General features: G+C 49.1%; 1 protein-coding gene across 1 annotated transcript; it reads right to left on the reverse strand.

Annotated features, from left to right (window-relative positions):
- Window positions 1-681: 681 nt before the first annotated feature.
- Window positions 682-19399, reverse strand: hira (histone cell cycle regulator a; the record flags this gene model as incomplete). Its single annotated transcript, XM_080532971.1, has 25 exons — window positions 19301-19399; window positions 18069-18131; window positions 17462-17572; window positions 16886-16976; window positions 16352-16446; window positions 14189-14284; window positions 13417-13577; window positions 12537-12704; window positions 12138-12251; window positions 10729-10799; window positions 10352-10457; window positions 9417-9632; window positions 9055-9140; window positions 8402-8581; window positions 7431-7592; window positions 6789-6984; window positions 6306-6404; window positions 5288-5436; window positions 4691-4852; window positions 4178-4236; window positions 3156-3261; window positions 2627-2746; window positions 2119-2282; window positions 1787-1875; window positions 682-798 (listed from the first exon to the last, which is right to left on the reverse strand). Exons 1-25 carry the CDS (start codon window positions 19335-19337, stop codon window positions 682-684), a joined length of 3018 nt encoding a protein of 1005 aa, XP_080389097.1. The 5' UTR covers window positions 19338-19399.
- Between the last annotated feature and the right edge of the window lie 1879 nt (window positions 19400-21278).

The following is a 21278-nucleotide window of genomic DNA, read 5'->3' on the forward strand; positions in this document are numbered from 1 at the left end:
GGGTTAGGGGGCAGGGTGGTGTTGTTGTGTGTGTGTGTGTGTGTGTGTGTGTGTAGGGGGTGGGGGGGGGTTAGGGGGCAGGATGGTGTTGTTGTGTGTGTGTGTGTGTGTGTGTGTGTGTGTGTGTGTGTGTGTGTGTGCGTGTGTGTGTGTGTAGGGGGTGGGGGGGGGGGTTAGGAGGCAGGGTGGTGTTGTTGTTGTGTGTGTGTGCGTGTGTGTGTGTGTGTAGGGGGTGAGGGGGGGTTAGGGGGCAGGGTGGCGTTGTTGTGTGTGTGTGTGTGTGTGTATGTGTGTGCGTGTGTGTGTGTAGGGGGGTTAGGGGGCAGGGTGGCGTTGTTGTGTGTGTGTGTGTATGTGTGTGTAGGGGGTGAGGGGGGGTTAGGGGGCAGGGTGGCGTTGTTGTGTGTGTGTGTGTGTATGTGTGTGTGTGTGTGTGTAGGGGGGTTAGGGGGCAGGGTGGCGTTGTTGTGTGTGTGTGTGTGTGTGTGTATGTGTGTGTAGGGGGTGAGGCGGGGTTAGGGGGCAGGGTGGCGTTGTTGTTGTGTGTGTGTGTGTGTGTGTGTGTAGGGGGTGAGGGGGGGTTAGGGGGCAGGGTGGTGTTGTTGTTGTGTGTGTGTGTGTGTGTGTGTGTGTAGGGGGTGAGGGGGGGGTTAGGGGGCAGGGTGGCGTTGTTGTCCAGGTCTATGTGTTGCGGAGCAGCTCCAGCTGGTCCTGGTACTCTGTGAAGAGCCTCTGGAAGCGCAGGTTCTGACCAATCACAGGCAGCACCTCCCTCAGCAGGTCCCTCTTCCTCAGACCCTGGGGGGGGGGGACATGGTCTCTGGTCAGATTCATACATCACAAACTGGGCATTCATAATCACATGTTAATAATCACATTAATAATAATTAATTAATAATTAATAATCACATTAGGAGGTGCTAGGCTAATTGTAGCACATATTCAAAAGGCAGAAGACCTGTAAACACGCTTGTCACGCTCCCGACCAATCAACAGGCAGCTCCAAACTGACACAGCCAATCAGATGTCGCCAGGAACCACTTTTATTTTTTTATGTAAAACTTTCAAACAAGCTTTATTTTATTTTAATTTTTAATTTTTTAAGACTGTTGGACATCTCCATTTACATGTTCGGCATTTAGCAGACATCTTTATCCAAAGCGACTTGTCAATGTATTCAAATGATTATTATTATCATTGTTTAGTTTTTTTACACATCTCCATTGCTATCGTGCGTAAACAACTACAGGACGATAAAGATAAAAACAGCCAGGGTGAGGGGAGGAGCTTTCTCAGGCTTGATACAATTTGTCCCTCAATGTTTCGAGGAAGATCCAACCACATCAGGTCTTTCACGTGGGTCGTCCACCCAGGGTTCCTACACGTTTTTTTCCACCTCTTGAATATCATTTTAGACCTTAGATCTTTAGACTGATTTCCTTGCCTTTTTTTTTCTTTTTTGGCCTTGGATTTTGGTTTGTTGGATTTTTTTTACTTAAAGGCTTTTTAAGACCAGCGCGGGAACCCTGTCCACCTCAGAACGCCAATATAAGGATACTGGATTTTGTGGGAGAAACATGGGCCGTAAACAGCGGTTAGCACTGAAGCAGCTGTGTGTCCGGTAGGGGTGGGCATCGACGATCGATAATTGATCGATAAGGATCTTGGTCGATCACAAAATAAAACATTTGGTCGATCACAAAAAAAAAAAAAAAAATTTTTTGTCCGGTACAGAACCACCCGGTCTGACCCGGTCTGGTCCGGTCTGGTCTACATCAGAACCCACCAGTGTTGTGGGCTCCCAGGCGGAGCCGGTTGACTTGTGGACCGGTCCCAGAAGGTCCTTACACAGCTCCCGTAGACGGTACTCCGAGCCTGCGGCACATCAAGGTTAAAGGTCAAAGGTCAAACGCCTACAGGCTCAGACGAGGGAGACGAGCAGCACCACAGCTTCGGAACAGTCCGGAAATAAAAACGGTAAACCTCAAGTACATTTTCCCGCCTCGATCGAAAGTTTGGACGGATACGAATAAATGAGTATATAACAAAGAGATTAATTAACATTTCATTTGATCCCACAGCCATAGTTAAGGGGTTAAAAGGGTGTTATCACCGTACCTTCGTTGACCAGGTAGCGTGCGTAGATGAGCAGCCAGTAGCGGTACTCGGAGCTGGACAGCAGGGTGAGGGCGGAGGCCAGCTGGTTCTCCAGGAAGGCCAGGGTCATGCCCTGCTGGAGGTGGTGGGGCGTGCTGGACAGGCGCGACGCCAGACGACCCGCACTGGGGGAGGACGAGGGGGGGGAGACACACACAGACACACGCACACGCACACAGACACACATACACACAGACACACACACACACACACACACACAGAGAGACACACACACAACACACACACACACACACACACACACACAGACACACAGAGACAGAGAGACACACAAGCATACAGACACAGACACAGACACACGCACACTATTAACATAGAGATCATGTGATATGACATCAATCAACCCTCATGTATGTGTGTGCGTACACATCTGTATGTGTGTGTGCGTGTGTACACATCTGTGTGTGTGTGTGTGTCTCACTGTACGTGTGTGTGTGTGTGTGTGTCTTACTTGAGGTTGCGTCCCTGCATGACAGCCAGGGGGCCTGTAGACACCATGTTATCTGAGGGGAGGCAGTTTCTAAAGTCTGCACACTGCACCAGAGAGTCCTGCTTGTCTGCTATCAGGTTCCTGAGAGAGAGAGAGAGAGAGAGAGAGAGAGAGAGAGAGAGAGAGAGAGAGAGAGAGAGAGAGGGAGGGAGGGAGGGAGGCATGAGGGGGTATCTAGAGATTCATACCTACACAAAGATGTCTAGACCATGTTAAGTCTTGGTTGTTTATCCTTGATAGTAGATAGTATGTATGCACGTCTAATACAGACATCATTGATAAATGAATGTGCATGCCAGGATGTGCTAATGGTAGAACATGCTAATGCTAAGACATGCTAATTCTAAGACGTGCTAATGCTAGGACATGCTATTGCTAAGACATGCTAATGCTAGGACATGCTAATGCTAAGACATGCTAATGCTAAGACAAGCTAATGCTAAGGCATGCTAATGCTAGGACATGCTCGCTGCTACCCGGCCAGTCTCACCACGTCTCGAGGGAGGAGCTGAAGCAGTAGGACTTCCCATTGGACAGGCTGATGACAGGGACACCCTGTTGGGTTAACAAGGACTGGGACACCGTGGTGTCTGACCCTGGGAGAGGGGGAGGAGAGGGGGAGGAGAGGGGGAGGAGAGGGGGAGGAGAGGGGGAGGAGAGGGGGAGGAGAGGGGGAGGAGAGAGGGAGGAGAGGGGAGGAGAGAGGGAGGAGAGGGGGAGGAGAGGGGGAGGAGAGGGGGAGGAGAGGGGGAGGAGAGGGGGAGGAGAGGGGGAGGAGAGGGGGAGGAGAGGGAGGAGAGGGGAGGAGAGAGGGAGGAGAGGGGGAGGAGAGGGGGAGGAGAGGGGAGGAGAGGGGGAGGAGAGGGAGGAGAGAGGGAGGAGAGAGGGAGGAGAGAGGGAGGAGAGAGGGAGGAGAGAGGGAGGAGAGAGGGAGGAGAGGGGAGGAGAGGGGAGGAGAGAGGGAGGAGAGGGGGAGGAGAGGGGGAGGAGAGGGGGAGGAGAGGGGAGGAGAGAGGGAGGAGAGGGGGAGGGGAGGGGGAGGAGAGGGGGAGGAGAGGGGAGGAGAGGGGGAGGAGAGGGGGAGGAGAGGGGGAGGAGAGGGGGAGGAGAGGGGAGGAGAGGGGGAGGAGAGGGGAGGAGAGGGGGAGGAGAGAGGGAGGAGAGGGGGAGGAGAGAGGGAGGAGAGAGGGAGGAGAGGGGGAGGAGAGAGGGAGGAGAGAGGGAGGAGAGAGGGAGGAGAGGGGGAGGAGAGGGGGAGGAGAGGGGAGGAGAGGAAGGGAGAGAGAGGACAAGATTACGACAGATATCAAAAGATGGCGGTGGGAGAGAGAGATCTAAAACCAGGGAAAGAAATCGGAGGACGGGGCAATCAAACACGAGAACACTTGATACCATTCCTTATTCCAGTTCCATGCATTACAATGAGGCCCGTCCTCCGATTTCTACCTACGCCAGCCTCCCCCCATGGTTAGAACAGTGAGATGTCTCTCTCTCTCGTGGAAACGCTCTTACCTGAGAGGAGGGTCTGTAGTGACTCATTCTTCACCAGGGCCGTCTGCTTCTGGACGTCCCTGTGGGGGGACAGACGGGGACATCACATGACATTAAACACATTTGACATTTTTAAGCATCTTTATCCAAAGCGACTGACAGGGGACAGTCTCCCTGGAGTAACTGAGGGCTAAGTGCCTTACTCAAGGGCACACCTAGTGGTGGTGTTCCCAGGTCTTACTCAAGGGCACACCTAGTGGTGGTGTTCCCAGGTGGGATTTGAACTCATGACCTACCCACTACGATCTTTCGATCAGCGTTGAACGTTCCAAGAAACAAAATGTCCACCATTGAGGTTGGGGGGGGGGTTTGGCCAACAGTGTCAAACATGAGCCTTGAGATAATGATGATGATAATGATAATAATGATGATGATGATAGTGATGCTGATGATGATGACGATGATAATAATGATGGAGATGAGGAGGAGGATGATGAGGATGGGGAAGACGAGGAGGAGGAGGCGTGTCCTCACCAGACGGAGAGCGTGGCGCAGGCCGTCAGGGCCATGACGTAGCAGCCTGAGCAGTGCAGCGCTGACATGGGCGCCGGCAGCAGGATGGAGGGCAGCAGGCGCCGGCCGCACGCAGAGAACACCGACAACATCCTGTCCTCACACGCCACCGCCACCACGTCACTGATGGAGGGGGAAGGGGGGGGGGGGGAGGAAGGGGGAGAGGGAGGAGATTTTAACCGACTGTGCCAAGAATGTCAACTCATTATAAAACCACAGACATGAGACTATGCAAACGTGAACATTATCTTCCTTGGAAAACCAGACAGACAGACAGACAGACAGGCAGGCAGACAGGTAGAGAGACAGACAGGCAGACAGACAAAGAGACAGACAGGCAGACAGACTGGCAGACAGACAGAGAGACAGACAGGCAGGCAGACAGAGACAGACAGACAGGCAGACAGGCAGACAGAGAGACAGACAGGCAGACAGACAAACACGCCTGCACACAACACACGTGCGCACCCCCCAACACACACACACCGAGCCCCCCCCCCCTCCTGACTGACCTGCTGCGGTGATGACGACCCCCCCCCCCCCGCCCTCCTGACTGACCTGCTGCCCGCGGCGGTGATGACCCGGCTGGGGAGCAGCGTGTCCCACTCCCGGCCGTCCCTGGAGCAGCGCAGCTGGCTCAGCTTGGACCCCGCCACCGCCGCCACGTCGTTCTCCACCTCCAGGTACACTGAGGGCTCCATGCTCACCTACACACACACGCACACACGCACACGCACACGCACACACACACACACACACACACACACACACACACACACACACACACACACACACACACACACACACACACACACACACACACACACACACACACACACACACGTTAGAGTGGTGTGTAAAGAGGCTAGGCCTCACCTGTAGTGTGGTGTGTGTGTGTGTGTGTGTGCTAGGCCTCACCTGTAGTGTGGTGTGTGTGTGTGTGTGCTAGGCCTCACCTGTAGTGTGGTGTGTGTGTGTGTGTGTGCTAGGCCTCACCTGTAGTGTGGTGTGTGTGTGTGTGTGCTAGGCCTCACCTGTAGTGTGGTGTGTGTGTGTGTGTGCTAGGCCTCACCTGTAGTGTGGTGTGTGTGTGTGTGTGCTAGGCCTCACCTGTAGTGTGGTGTGTGTGTGTGCTAGGCCTCACCTGTAGTGTGGTGTGTGTGTGTGCTAGGCCTCACCTGTAGTGTGGTGTGTGTGTGTGCTAGGCCTCACCTGTAGTGTGGTGTGTGTGTGTGCTAGGCCTCACCTGTAGTGTGGTGTGTGTGTGTGCTAGGCCTCACCTGTAGTGTGGTGTGTGTGTGTGTGTGCTAGGCCTCACCTGTAGTGTGGTGTGTGTGTGTGCTAGGCCTCACCTGTAGTGTGGTGTGTGTGTGTGTGTGTGCTAGGCCTCACCTGTAGTGTGGTGTGTGTGTGTGCTAGGCCTCACCTGTAGTGTGGTGTGTGTGTGTGTGCTAGGCCTCACCTGTAGTGTGGTGTGTGTGTGTGTGCTAGGCCTCACCTGTAGTGTGGTGTGTGTGTGTGTGCTAGGTCTCACCTGTAGTGTGGTGTGTGTGTGTGTGTGTGTGCTAGGCCTCACCTGTAGTGTGAAGGCTTTCTGAGGCGTGGGGGTGGGCAGTTTGAGGACCGCGGCGGGGGCCAATACTCTGCTGGCCTCCTTCTCTGACTGGAGCATCGCCTGGGGGGCACAGGGGGGTGGTGTGTGTGTGTGTAGGGGGGGGGGGGGGGGAGATTAGAACATGCATCAATCAATCAGGTCATAAATCTAACGCACAACCTAGTTGTAGATGATGAGATGGGACACAAAGTGTCAAAGTGTGCACTCATTCACTCATGCACTCATTCACTACCGATCATGGATTTAAAGGCATTGGGATTGGTGTCAACACAGGCCTGAGGGAGTTCCCAACATATTTCCTTCACCATGATGTCCAATCATTTTCAAGTTTTCTCTCCCTCTCTCCCCCACCCCCCTCCCCCACCCCCCTCTCCCCCAACCCTCTCCCCCACCCCTCTCCCCCACCCCCCTCTCCCTCCCTCCCCCTCTCCCTCCCTCTGTTACCTGAGGGAAGGGTTGACACACGGGCGTCATCAGCTTGTCTTTCCTGGGCCTTCCCTTCCTCCTCTTCTCCACCACCTCTGCTGCCTCCATCTCTCCCTTCCTCTTGTTGAAGGGCAGGGACTTGACCTTGTCTTCACTGTCGCTGCTGCTGTCGTCCTTGGGCTTGACACTCAGAACGCTGCTGGCCTCTTTTACCCTTCGCCAGACAACAACATCAACATCAACAACAACAACATCAACAACAACAACAACAACAAGAGCAGGAGTCATGATGTGTCAATCAAAGAGTACTACTGTTTGTTTTGCTTCACCATGTTTAAATGACCTTTTTTAAATTTATTTTTTTAATGTTAATTTCACTTTGGGTGAAACACTGACTATTGCGGTGCTGTTACCTGTCTAGGGTAGTCAGCCCCACAGTGTTACCTGTCTAGGGTAGTGAGTCCCACAGTGTTACCTGTCTAGGGTAGTCAGCCCCACAGTGTTACCTGTCTAGGGTAGTGAGTCCCACAGTGTTACCTGTCTAGGGTACTGAGCTCCACAGTGTTACCTGTCTAGGGTAGTGAGTCCCACATTGTTACCTGTCTAGAGCAGTGAGCCCCACAGTGTTACCTGTCTAGAGTACTGAGCCCCAGTGTTTACCTGTCTAGAGTACTGAGCCCCACAGTGGACGAGATGGTGACCCCAGGCGTGGCCTTTGACCTCTCTGTGAACCTGGAGTCCAGGGCTTTCATTGGCTGCATCTTAGTGGCGGCTGTCAGAAGCAGGTTGCTTTTCAAGGCTGTCGAGTTCAGGGATGGAGCACTGTGGGAGGGAGGGAGGGAGGGGGGAAGGAGAGCGGGGGGGGGGGGGGGGGGGGGGGGGAGAGAAAGAAGAGGATGAAAAACAGCACGGGCTCCCCCTCAGAGCCTGGTTCCTCTCAAGGTTTCTTCCCACCAGACTGCCTCCCCATGCTGATACTAGGGACTTGAAGCAGCGGTGGTTGAAGGGGCGGCTACGGCGTTCGAGAAACAGAACAGTTCCACTTTGCTCAATGCGCGACTCTGTCTCGACGCATCCTGCCAGACCGTCTACTACTGGAGAGCGACTGGTCGGCCGTACTCAGTGATACGTCTACAAGAGCAAGAAATGTCGAGACTGGAAGTTTTATTTTTAAAAAAAAACCTCGAACGCCGCAGCCGTCCCTTTCAATCGCCGCTGATTAAAGCCCCTTGTCTTGGGGAGAGCGTGGCGCGGGGGGTTAGCTTTGAGTCGCTAATATTGTATATATAATAATATATACACAACATTGATTGCAGGGTTCCCACACCTTCTGAAACATCAAATTCAAGCACCTTTCAAGGAGTTTCAAGGACTTTCAAGACTCAATTCCCTCAAATTCAAGGACCCAACACGGCATAGTTTGAGATGAGAGAACTTAATAATAGGAACTATCCGCTCACAGACAACAATTAAAAATAGAGAGAGAGCAAGCACTTTCAATGACCCATGTCTATTTTCAAAAACTTTTAAGACCTTGATTTCTTTTTCCTCAAGTTCACAAACTTTCAAGGATTTCAAGGACCCGTGGGAACCCTGTGATTGAGTAGAGAGGGAAAGAAGTAGGGCCTTACACGTCCTTGGCGTCGTCGAAGGCCTTGCCGGGCGGAGGGGAGGTGAGGGGGTCGTGGTTGGGCCTCAGGCCCACGGAGTTGGCGGTGCTGGAGTCGGAGGACAGCTGGGGGGTGAGCTGGGTGGACACGGAGGAGCCGGGCAGGATGGGGACGCTGTTGAACAGGGCCGGAGAGAAGTCCCTGCAGGGCCACAACCACAACGTATCGTTTAACCTTCTTAAAATAACGGCGTACGTCACTTTTGAGGAAAATAGTAGGGTCCAAAACCAAAATTCTGTGAGCACTCTCTGGCTAACATGTTTTGATGACATATTTGACAGGACGTGGAGGCTACATTTTTCATAAAAGGTCCCTAGAAGTCAAATAAATCATTAAAAAATGTTAGCCAGAGAGTGGTCACAGAATTTTGGTTTTGGACCCTACTATTTTATGTTTTTGCCTAAATATCATATATTCTAGATTCGGTTCAGTTTATTCTGGAGGGTTTTTTCAAGACTTTTGGAAATATTTAAACGACGTAAGCCATTATTTTTAAGAAGAAGGTGACGATATCAAACACAGACAGACCAACTGACGGATTTAGAACGAAAACGTAAAAATATATATGTAAACATTTTTTGGAATCTGAATGTGTGTGTGTCTGCGGTAGTTACCCGGTGTCTAGCTGAGCGATACAGAGAGGGGTGATCCGCCTCCTGCCGTCGGGGGTCCTTGTCTCCACCTGCTTCTTCAACAGGTTCTGGAGGGACAAACACCGCAGGAAAACATTAAAATCACACGATTGAATGACCCATACAGTCCATAAGAGCCACAAGCCACACATAAGCCCATGTCGGCATGGGTTCGCAAAACTCAATCCAACTCATCCTCAACACAACAAACTATCAATTATCTTCAGATCTTTTTAGCGATCCAAGCCCCCCCCCCCCACAACTCCCCCAACCCCCCTGGTTTTGGACCCAAGTGTTCCTCAGCCACTCTACCACCACAGCGCCACCCCCCCGCCCCCCCCTACCTTGCGGATGTCCTCCAGGGACTCTCCGTTGACCACGCTGGTGAGCTTGGTGGCCTGGGCTTCGTGGGCGGTGCAGTGGGCGGAGTTGGCCAGCTGGGCGTTCTGTCTCTCCTGCTGGTACTTCAGCATCTCTGGGTTCTCTATGATGGTGGTGGAGAGCTGGGCCTCCGTGGTGATGGCCAGGCTCTTACCATAGATGTTCTGGTGGATGGAGTTCTGGAAGGGGAGAGGAGGGTAGGGGGGAGGGGAGTTGGTCAGCAGATGTCTGGGTCAATCGTGTTTGCAGAGAACTGGGAAAAAAAAGCCTTTAAATACGCTACCCCCTCTGCTCGGAACACCCTCCAGAAAGACTTCAACCTGTAAAAACTGATCTCATACGATGCCTTTAGTGGAATCTTGAAGGACCTTGAACGGGAAAGTAGTAGTACTAGAGAGTGTCTAGTCTGGTGACGCAGCCACCTATGCATTCCTGATACTGCCTTACGTTCATTGTTTTATACTGCATGTCTGACACCTAAATGTATCTGTCTTTATATGCTGCCCTCTTGGCCAGGTCTCTCTTGGAAAAGAGATTTTAAATCTCAATGAGTATTCACCTGGTTAAATAAAGGTATAATTTAAACAAAATTCAAATAAATGCAGATACTTTCATATACCTGAGCTGCTCTCGATGTGGTTTGCCTGGTACAATGGAATCCAATGGAAACCAGTGGGTTAGTGGTGGTGGTGGTGGCCTAGCGGATAGTGAGCTGGACTGGTGATCTGAAGGTCATGAGTTCAAATCCCACCTGGGAAACACCACCACTAGTGTAGCCACTTGAGTAAAGCACTTAGCCCACAGCTACTCCAGGGAGACTGTCCCTGTAATCTCTAACTGTCTGCTAAATGGTTAAAATAGTCAAAATGGAAACGGAACAGTCCAGAAGATGGCTGACCTTCTCGTCCTCGTTGAGCGGGTCCCCCAGCTCGTCCTGGGAGAAGTCTAGGTATGCCACCGTCCCGTCCATGGAACACACCAAGATACCCAGCCCGTTCAGGGTCCTGGAAGCAACACACACACACACACAGACACAGACACACACACACACACACACCTGAGCATGAAATCGTCTCCATATGCACGTTAAAAGGTAGACTCTGGGATATGATATCATACTTGTGTGAACAGAGCAACTCTCTCTTTCTTCCTTCTCTTGTTTTGGTATGGATGTCATACCCCCAGTCTACTCTACAGACTCCCACAAGCCTTTATAGACATGAACAACAATGACAAACCGGCTGTATCCACAGAGACATTTTCTAGAGCTCTCACCATGAGATGTCCATGATGGACTTGTCGAACAGGTCGTGGATCACCACCAGGGGGCGCTTCAGCGACGTCAGCTGAGGGAGGGGAGGTGGGGCAGACGGACAGAAACACACCGGGTTAGAAACCAGCACTGTATGATAAGAGTTCATGGACATTTTTTTTTGGGGGGGGAATACAGACGGAAAAGACAGATAGACCCCCGAGACAGACATATATGTCTTACCCAAACAGAGACAGATAGACAGACAGACAGACAGACAGATATGTCTTACTCAAACACAGACAGATATGTCTTACCCAAACACAGACAGACAGACAGACATGTCTTACCCAAACACAGACAGACAGACAGACAGACAGACATGTCTTACCCAAACAGAGACAGACAGACAGATATGTCTTACCCAAACAGAGACAGACAGACAGACAGATATGTCTTACCCAAACAGAGACAGACAGACAGACAGATATGTCTTACCCAAACAGAGACAGATAGACAGACAGATATGTCTTAGCCAAACAGAGACAGACAGACAGACAGAGGGAGGGAGGTTGAGAGAGAAGCAGGCATTACCCAGACAGAGAGAGAGGTAGAGGGAGGTAGAGAGAGAGAGAGAGAGAGAGGAGAAGGCCTCACCCAGAGAGAGAGAGAGAGAGAGGTAGAGGGAGGTAGAGAGAGGTAGAGGGAGGTAGAGAGAGAGGCCTTACCCAGACAGAGAGCGAGGTAGAGGGAGGTAGAGAGAGAGAGAGAGACAGGCCTTACCCAGACAGAGAGAGAGGTAGAGGGAGGTAGAGAGGTAGAGGGAGGTAGAGAGAGGTAGAGGGAGGTAGAGAGAGAGAGACAGGCCTTACCCAGACAGAGAGAGAGGTAGAGGGAGGTAGAGAGGTAGAGGGAGGTAGGGAGAGAGAGAGAGACAGGCCTTACCCAGACAGAGAGAGAGGTAGAGGGAGGTAGAGAGGTAGAGGGAGGTAGAGAGAGAGACAGGCTTTACCCAGACAGAGAGAGAGGTAGAGGGAGGTAGAGAGGTAGAGGGAGGTAGAGAGAGAGACAGGCCTTACCCAGACAGAGAGAGAGGTAGAGGGAGGTAGAGAGGTAGAGGGAGGTAGAGAGAGAGACAGGCCTTACCCAGACAGAGAGAGAGGTAGAGGGAGGTAGAGAGGTAGAGGGAGGTAGAGAGAGGTAGAGGGAGGTAGAGAGAGAGAGACAGGCCTTACCCAGACAGAGAGAGAGGTAGAGGGAGGTAGAGAGGTAGAGGGAGGTAGGGAGAGAGAGAGAGACAGGCCTTACCCAGACAGAGAGAGAGGTAGAGGGAGGTAGAGAGGTAGAGGGAGGTAGAGAGAGAGACAGGCCTTACCCAGACAGAGAGCGAGGTAGAGGGAGGTAGAGAGAGAGAGAGAGAGACAGGCCTTACCCAGACAGAGAGTGAGCGGTCTTTGCTGCCCACAGCACAGCAACAGTAAGGACAGCTGGGCTTGGGAGAGCTCCCATTCTTCTGTTTCTTCTTAAAGATTTTAGGGTTGAATTTCTGCAGCAGAGAAAGAGAGAGGGAGAGGGAGAGAGAGAGAGAGGGAGAGAGAGGAGAGTCAACAAAGCATTTACCAGGCCTACACGACTGAGAATTTTAACCATAATCCCACACCAAATTCTCAGCTAAAAGACAGGGTACCATTTTCTAATAGTTTTAGAAAAGATCTCGACATCGCTACATTTCCTGAGAATTATAGAATAACACAACAACACAACATAACAAAATAAAACAGCGCTATCTGGCTGAAAGACAGAATCCATCAGCCTGACGCCGTCCCCTCACCACTACGGTGACGGCCTTGCGGTGTCCCACAAAGTCCATGTTGGTCTTCCAGCCGTCCCTCTCTATGATCTGGGCCGTGGGACCAGAGTTGTTCATGGCGTGGGCCGACACCAGGTACTGACCGTCAGGAGACCAGCTGAGACGCAGCACATGGGTGGTGCCCCCGCACTGCGGACAGGAGAGGAGGAGGAGGAGGGGGGGGGGAGGAGGAGAAAGAGGAGGAGGTGGATGAGGAAGAGGTGGAGAAGGAGGAGGAGGAAGAGGAGGAAGAAGAGGTGGAGAAGGAGGAGGATGAGGAGGAGGAAGAGGAGGATGAGGAGGAAGAAGGGGAGGAGGAGGAAGAGGAGGAGGGGAGGGAGGAGGAGGGGAGGGAATAATAATAATAAGAAGGAGAGAACAAGAAGAGGGGGGGATGGTTCAGAGAGAAGAAGAAGAGGTGGGTGGTTCAGTGTTTAGAGCATAGAACTACAAACGCCTGAGAACTACAAAGTGAAACACCGTATCCTGACTCGCTTATTATAATAATTGCTGATGCCCCCCTGGAGATGATATCTATTATATCTATAGATTATATCTATTCAGGGTAGAGAACAACTGCTGAACAGTCCTGCACTTGTTAAAAACAACAACAACAACAACAACAACAACAACGACAACAACAACAAAGGACTGAACTTATTCTGCCACTGTTCTGATCAATGAGTCTCCATCAGAGCATTCACTCAGGGAATAATGACAGAACTACAACAGCAACCGCAAAAACACTCTGCAACTACAAGTCCCATCTAAAGAAGTGTTCTTCTGCTGCATGCCGCTGTTGGTCTGCTGTTCTGTGCTGTCCTGTGCTGTTCTGTGCTGTGCCGTGCCGTGCCGTGCTCACCTCGTTGAAGGGTTTGGTGATGTTGGTCTCCAGCTGCCAGTCCATGGTCCTCCAAACCTTCAGGCTGTGATCGTCGGCCTGCGAGGCAATGTACTTCCCTACGGGGTCCCACGTCAGCCCCTTCACCAGCCCCGTGTGGCCCTTCATACACATCACAATCTCTGCAGGGGTGAGGGAGGGAGGGAGGCAACTTTAGTCAGTCTCTCTTACGGCGCTGTGTTTTTAGACATGTGTAAAGGTGATTATGTTCTCTTTTTAATACATTGTTTTGGACCCAAGGACTGTTCGTTACCAAGTTGACTATCCTGGTTAAAGCTGAATGAAATAAAGTGATCAACTCCCCGCTGGTGGAACGAGCTTCCCACTACTGTCAGGACCTATAGACTGTAGACATCACCATAGACTGAAGACCTCCATCTCTTCAGGCTACACCTCAACTGTCCCTCCTAAAGACCTCCTCATCCCCACAACCTCCCTGTACAGTTTCTCTACTGTAAATAAATAATAAGAAATTATAGAATTATAAAATAAAATAATAAAAATAATAATAATCTTAATTCTTCCTTCTTCTAGCATTATAACTCCCTGGCCCTAGCATAGATTACTTTTTCTTGCTATGACTGGTGGATAGATGATTCACATACTTAGACAAATGTGTTTGTTGTAAGTCGCTTTGTATAAAGGTGTCTGCTAAATGCACCCCCCCCCCCCCCCCCCCAAAAAAAAAGGTAACTCAATATTGCCAACAGCAGAAGCAGTAACTGGGTCACACCTGGGAATTTGCGGGCGTTCCAGATGACGATGGTGTTGTCCACGCTGCAGGAGGCTAACCACACGTCATGAGGGGACCACGCTACATCCATGACATCTGTGTCGCACACACACATTTTAATCATTTATTTCTGTCCACATAGAAACAAGTATACAGGGACACAAATACTGAAGGCACAGATGGGATGCATTCACAAACAGACATGGACAATGTCTTTCACATACAACAGGACAAGACTCACGGGTACGAGTAACACCGTCTCCGCCATATATGGCGGCTGCCAATAATCGCAGAGACAGAGCAATACTTGCTGAGCCTTTTTGCTTCTCCCTTGGACATTCCCAGTAGACGTAGTCCTCTGACAACCAATCTGTGCACATGTCCAAGACTGCCAAATATAAAGACTAATAGCGTACTAGGGGTGGGCATCGACGATCGATAATTGATCGCTAATTGATCGATAAGGATCTTGGTCGATCACAAAATAAAACATTTGGTCGATCCCCAAAAAAAAAAAAAAATTTTTTTATTTTTTTTGTGATCGACCAAATGTTTTATTTTGTGATCGACCAAGATCCTTATCGATCAATTATCGATCGTCGATGCCCACCCCTAGCGTACACCTATAGCCTAGCTCTGAGATGGTGTCTACAAGCTGCTGGTATTTCATGACCTTAGTCATGAAGGCTTACTCTAGGCTTATATCAAAGGTGCATGCTACCTCTAATACAGACACCTCTCTGGACTCTTCATTAACAACAACAACATCTGGTGTGTTAGCAGACAACTGTGAAAAGTGACATTGGTCATTACAGAAATTGAACATGGATGCATTGACACAAGCATGTGTATACATTTTCACTGTAACTGGGAAGTGGAGTGATATGTCCTTTACTATAAGGCTCACAATTCTGTCATGACGTGCTATATACATTCCTTTGTAAACATAACAGCCATTCAAGATATGTGATAGTGTTTCTGTAACCTGTTCTGTGGTGTGGTGCAAGCAATGAGGAACCTGAGTGGAGGGAAACCAAATAGAGAGGTTGAGTCTGGTAGGAAGGACTTGTAATCTGGCCTTGGTTGTGAATATGACAATGTCCTCATCGAGTGCAGTGTTTTTTAGAAAAGAATGGGAAACAGAGTGATCAGCTGTGGGAAGACATGCCAGTTTTCCCTGGAGTTTCAGACCAGTCCAGTGTTGTTGTTGTTGATGTTGATGAAGGTCCATGAGAGTCCGTCTGGCCCCTCTAGATGTTAGCTGGTGGCTCTGTCCAGCAAAGGAGGCTGTTGCCCTGACCTGTGTGAGAGGGTCAGATATACAGTTCTCTGAGACCCGAACAGTCTCAGAGTCAGACCGCACCCACTCCAGGGACACCCCGGCTCGGACACAGAGGTCATTCAGGTCTGGCCAATCAGACCAAACTCCAAAACCAGCGGAATGAGTGTCCAATTTTCCGCTGGGTTTCCTCTTGAACCCAAGGAAGTGGGGCTCCGCCCCCCTGGTAACTGGGACCTTCCTTCTCCTCAGGTCCAGGAACATGGAGGAGCGGGCCAGCTCCCTGACGTCCTTGTCGTCGTTGTTAAGCATCCTGAGAAGATGGGAAATTCTCATGCTGGTGTAGATCCATTCTACATTGGGGACCCCTAGCCCTCCCTCCCATTGGGGATGAAAGATGATGTCACGGGTGCTGTGTGAATTGAGTCCAAGCCACCTGCGCACTACGCTCACAGTCTTGTTGTTCATTTCACACAGCACTTTCTGGGGGATGTGGACATTGGAGAAGAGGTGTTGAACTTTGGACAGGGCCACCTGCCTGATGGCTTCTAACTTCATAGTTAGTGGCAGAGGACAACTGTCTATCAAGTCCAGCCTGGAAGTGAACTCAGTCAGGATGTTATTGACTTGCTCCTTCCACTCTCCTGCGATGTTAATTTTATGTCCAAGATATGGGTACGTATCTTGGACATAAAACACACACACACACACACACACACACACACACACACACACACACACAGCTGTTAACAATGCAGAGTGTAAAGTGAGAAGCATAAGATACTCCTAGCATAAGATACTCCTAGAGTATCGCACGCACGCACACACACGTGACTTGATCATTCAGCATCAGCATACATGTATGTAACCTGTAGGTGACTCACCCCCTGTGTGGTTCCTCAGTATAGTTACACATCTCCACTGTTCCACGTTGGCCAGTTTACTGCTGGACCCAAACACAGCACTGGGACCTATGAAGCTGCTCCAGACAAGGGATATCCAATCAAACATCACTTCATTTACATTTAAGACATTTAGCAGACGCCTTCATCCAAAGCGACTTAAAATACATTTGTATGTGAGTCATCTATGCATCAGTCATCATAAGATGAAAACTAATCTATGCAAGGACCAGGGGCCATTGGCAGTCACAATGCTAGAAGAAGGAAGAATTACTTTTTTAATTAAATGTTTTACGTCCAGGGTGCAATGGCACAATGTTACAGCTTAATATAAAAAGGAAACATCAGGGGGGTATTCCATCAACGTTGCGTAAGGAAAACCGTAGACTTATTTGTATACGTTTCGCGAGACGTATCAAAAAAAGGCCTGGATTTTCCTTTAGTGACATTGATGGAATACCCCCTCTGTTGGTGATGGTGTGTGTGTGTGTGTGTGTGTGTGTGTGTAGTACGTACGCAGCTCTCTTCCACACCATGACCAGTTTGTCATCTCCTCCAGACGCCAGGTAAAGGCCGTTGTTTGACCAGCGAACACAGTTCACACAGGCTAGAACACCACAACAACAACAACAACACTCCTCATCAGAACACTGTTCTCACCAGGCAGGCTGTCAGCCTGAGTAGCAGTTAGAATGGAAGCAAACGTGATCATATAGAACCACAGAGCACAAGTGAGAGATAATCTATATACATATAACTGGAAAAGCGGAGGTGAGGGGGTGTACATGTATACACACACACACACACACCTAAGTAATAGTCTATAACCACAGAGCAGTGGTTAAGAAGAGTATATATCATCAACACCTACAGCTAGTGACTGGCCATAAACACCACGCATTTGTGAGACTCAGTAATTGCCTATAACCACAGAGCAGTCTATAACCAGAGATCTATTTGAGAGTATAGACAGACACCAAAGTGATTGTCTATAAAAAAGTGAGAGGTTATGAGAGAGTATTGCCAATAACCAGAAAGCAGTGGTGAGGGTGGGAGGGTGTGTGTGTGTGTGTAGATAGTATAGACAGGCACCTAAGTGATTGTCCATCTGACAGAGCATCTTGGGGATGCTCTCGTTCTTCTCGTCCTCCTCCCTGAGCACGGGGGCCATGTTCCAGATGACCACCTTCCCAGAGTCCTCCCCTGCAACAACGTCACAGCGCCGTCAACAACACAAAGCATCGTTCAGCTCCATTGAACTGGCTCCGTTTCACACGTGCATAGGTGGTCTAGGATGCAGACAGTAGCCTACCTAATAGCATGTTTATTAGGGTGGTAGCTGCCCAGAGGTAGTGCATTGCACAAGCAATTGTGTGTGTACTGATTTTAAATAAACTGAAATGTATTAGTTGTCTGTCTGTCTTTCTCCATTGTGTGTGACACAGCATCAGGTTCAAGTGGGATGCATGGCTTGAAAGCCTACAATCCAGTTTAGCTGAGTCTTTTATCCAAAGCGGCTTACATTGCTGCGAATGCATAGGCCTACATTTTGCAGTATATACGGCCTCAGCATCAGCGGGTATCGAACCCACAACCTAAGCGTAGGTAGCGCCGCACACGTCTACCAACTGAGCCACAGATGGACCACTAATAGTGACATTGGAGTGAGTGAGTGAGTCACAGAGATGCAGAAACTTACCTTGGCCACCCGTGGCAAACTTTGTTCCATCAGGATGGATATCAACGGAAAATATTGGCTTTCCTAAGAAAGAGGGCGAAAATCAAGTGACATGATCTCAAAATGCAAATCAGGAAAGATGCATGAACATGTCAATGTATATGTATATGTAAGAGATGGGCAAAGCCAGTAAGACTCCAGGCGTGACTGTATACACACGTGTAAGCTATACGACATCAGGTGATTGGACTCCATAGGTAAAGCAAAGAAGATGTACACCGAGAGAGAGACAGCCTTTATACACTGTTTGGCAAGTAGCTAGGGTAGAAACACACCTCCCAAACGCTTTGGTTAGGTGAGCTAGCCGGCCTAACGTCGGTGTTGCTGCACTCTCTCTCTCTCTCTCTCTGTCTCTCTATGTCTCTCTCTCTCCTCTCTCTGTCTCTCTATGTCTCTCTCTCTCTCTCTGTCTCTCTCTCTCTATGTCTCTCTCTCTCTCTCTCTCTCTGTCTCTCTCTATGTCTCTATGTCTCTCTCTCTGTCTCTCTCTCTGTCTCTCTCTCTCTCTCTCTGTCTCTCTCTCTCTCTCTCTCTCTCTCTCTCTCTCTCTCTCTCTGTTTCTCTCTCTCAGTGACAATGACAGATGCAGCCAGTTTGTATGCATGCCAGTATCTAGCTTTATAGCTTCAGGGGTGATGTGACAATCGACAGCAGTGAGTGTGCAATCTGCAACTTCAACATTTAGTCACTTGATCAGGGTAGATTCTCTCAAACTACCGTAGCTAGCTAGCCAACAACAACAACAACAACTTGTTAGCTACGAGCTTAGCGTTAGGTTAGGTTAGCCAGGCTAAAACATAATGAGAAAACAACCCAAGAGAAGTGCCATCGTGATCATCCTCCTGTCATTTACAATGTTCCAGGCGTTTTAGTGAGTTAGTTAGTTAGTTGGCTTGCTTACGGAGAAGCTAGCTAAGCCAACCACCCAAACAAGTAGCCCCCCCAGATCAATCTCGCCCCCCCTCCAATAACAACAAAAGCCTCCCAACTTGGCTAGTATAGCAGGGCTGCGTTCGTAAAGTCGCTCTGAGAGCGCCGGAGAGCACACTGGCTCCGACGTCATAAAGGGACCAAGTCATTTGATTGGACAAGAGCCGTTCCGCGAGTGCCGGTCAGATTTCAAGAACGTGTTTACGAACGCACCCACCGCCCATAGATTCCTGCACAACCCCGCGATTCAGAACCCAGCTCACCGTTGTGACTGACCCAGCTGGGCTTCAGCAGCTTCATCTCGACCTCGGATATTGTGAGCGGATGGTGGGAGATATCTTCCTTTTTTGGCGACTTTGGTGTTTTTAATCCAACCCCATTCCTCTGGCTGCCCTCTTCTCTCGCTGCCTCCTCAACCTCCAGCAGCAGCGGGGAAGCATATCAATGGGACGCACACAGCAGCAAGACAGGAAGTGTTCAAGCTCCCCGAATGGCTCCCCGTTGAAACATACCCGGTAACGGATAGGTTCCGCATATTATTATTATTATAAAAATAAAAAAAATACCCTGAATTTGCGCTTAGAAAAGTTGATTTTGTCTCATTTGGATCAAATATGTCTATGATTATTATGACGCTACTGAGCGAGCTCCTTAAAAATAACGAAATATCTCTGAATTTACTTACAAAGGCAAGAAGAAGGAAAAAAACCTACAAAATGCACCTTCTTTTCAAGAGTGTGTTTTAATGTTCATAATGTCATACAAGAAAGTACAAAAACTGAAGAAAAAAACGAACACTTTTATTGAAGACCAAACAGAAGACAGAGGTGGAAATGAAGGCAACAAAAAAGCAAGCAGCTGGTCCAAGGTCAATGTGGAAATATGTGGCCCCAGAGTGTTCCATGTGTATTCCAGAACAGAACACAGTGTATTCCAGAACAGAACACAGTGTATTCTAGAACAGAACACAGTGTATTCCAGAACAGAACACAGTGTATTCTAGAACAGAACACAGTGTATTCCAGAACAGAACACAGTGTATTCCAGAACAGAACACAGTGTATTCTAGAACAGAACACAGTGTATTCCAGAACAGAACACTGTGTATTCTAGAACAGAACACTGTGTATTCCAGAACAGAACACAGTGTATTCCAGAACAGAACACAGTGTATTCTAGAACAGAACACAGTGTATTCTAGAACAGAACACTGTGTATTCCAGAACAGAACACAGTGTATTCTAGAACAGAACACAGTGTATTCTAGAACAGAACACAGTGTATTCTAGAACAGAACACAGTGTATTCTAGAACAGAACACTGTGTATTCCAGAACAGAACACAGTGTATTCCAGAACAGAACACAGTGTATTCCAGAACAGAACACTGTGTATTCCAGAACAGAACACTGTGTATTCCAGAACAGAACACAGTGTATTCCAGAACAGAACACAGTGTATTTCAGAACAGAACACTGTGTATTCCAGAACAGAACACTGTGTATTCTAGAACACCGTGTGGCCCCACTGGTCTCATGGTCCTTTTTCACCAACATTTGGAGATTAAATCACACAGTTGAATTCAGCAGGTGCCATAAACAACATTCCCTTAAGCAAACATCTCAGTTACACCATAAGTAAACCAGACCACGCTCTTCATTGTTTAACTCATCTGTTTTCAAGTCATTTCAATATCCAACTCTAAAACTCAACCCTAAAATTGTACAACATTTGGAGTTGGATGTTGAGACGGATGTTGATACCAGTAGATCAAGCTACACATCATCACACCATGGTTGAAGTTTCACCTTACTCTGGAACCCCGTTGCACTTAAAAACTGAATTGTGATATAAAAAAAGAAGAAAAAAACGGTATTGATGCTGGGGTTTTTGCTCATGAAACGATAACTAGTTCTACAGAAGCTTCTCGTAGAAGCACAGCACACATTCCAAGTCAACATCGATTGCATTTCTTTTGGTGCACCGTTTTTAACGTGAGGAGTCTGTTGAATAGTATTTAAGTCATTGCAAAAATAGGCTATTTTCAAAACACAATGTCAAAACACAATGTCATCATATTCTCCTCTCATTCTGTAATACCGTATTTCACTACAATGTCACTACAATCATAACTATGAGTAGCCTAAACCTCAAATGGTTGCCACAACTTGCAATGAAGAGCTAACATTTGTATTATTTATTGTTCTCTTTGCTTAAGCCTTTATCGTAGTGTGTGATGATG

This window comes from Nansenia antarctica (assembly GCF_963989245.1).
Source record: "Nansenia antarctica genome assembly, chromosome: 5".
Classification (NCBI taxonomy): Eukaryota; Metazoa; Chordata; class Actinopteri; order Argentiniformes; family Microstomatidae; genus Nansenia; species Nansenia antarctica.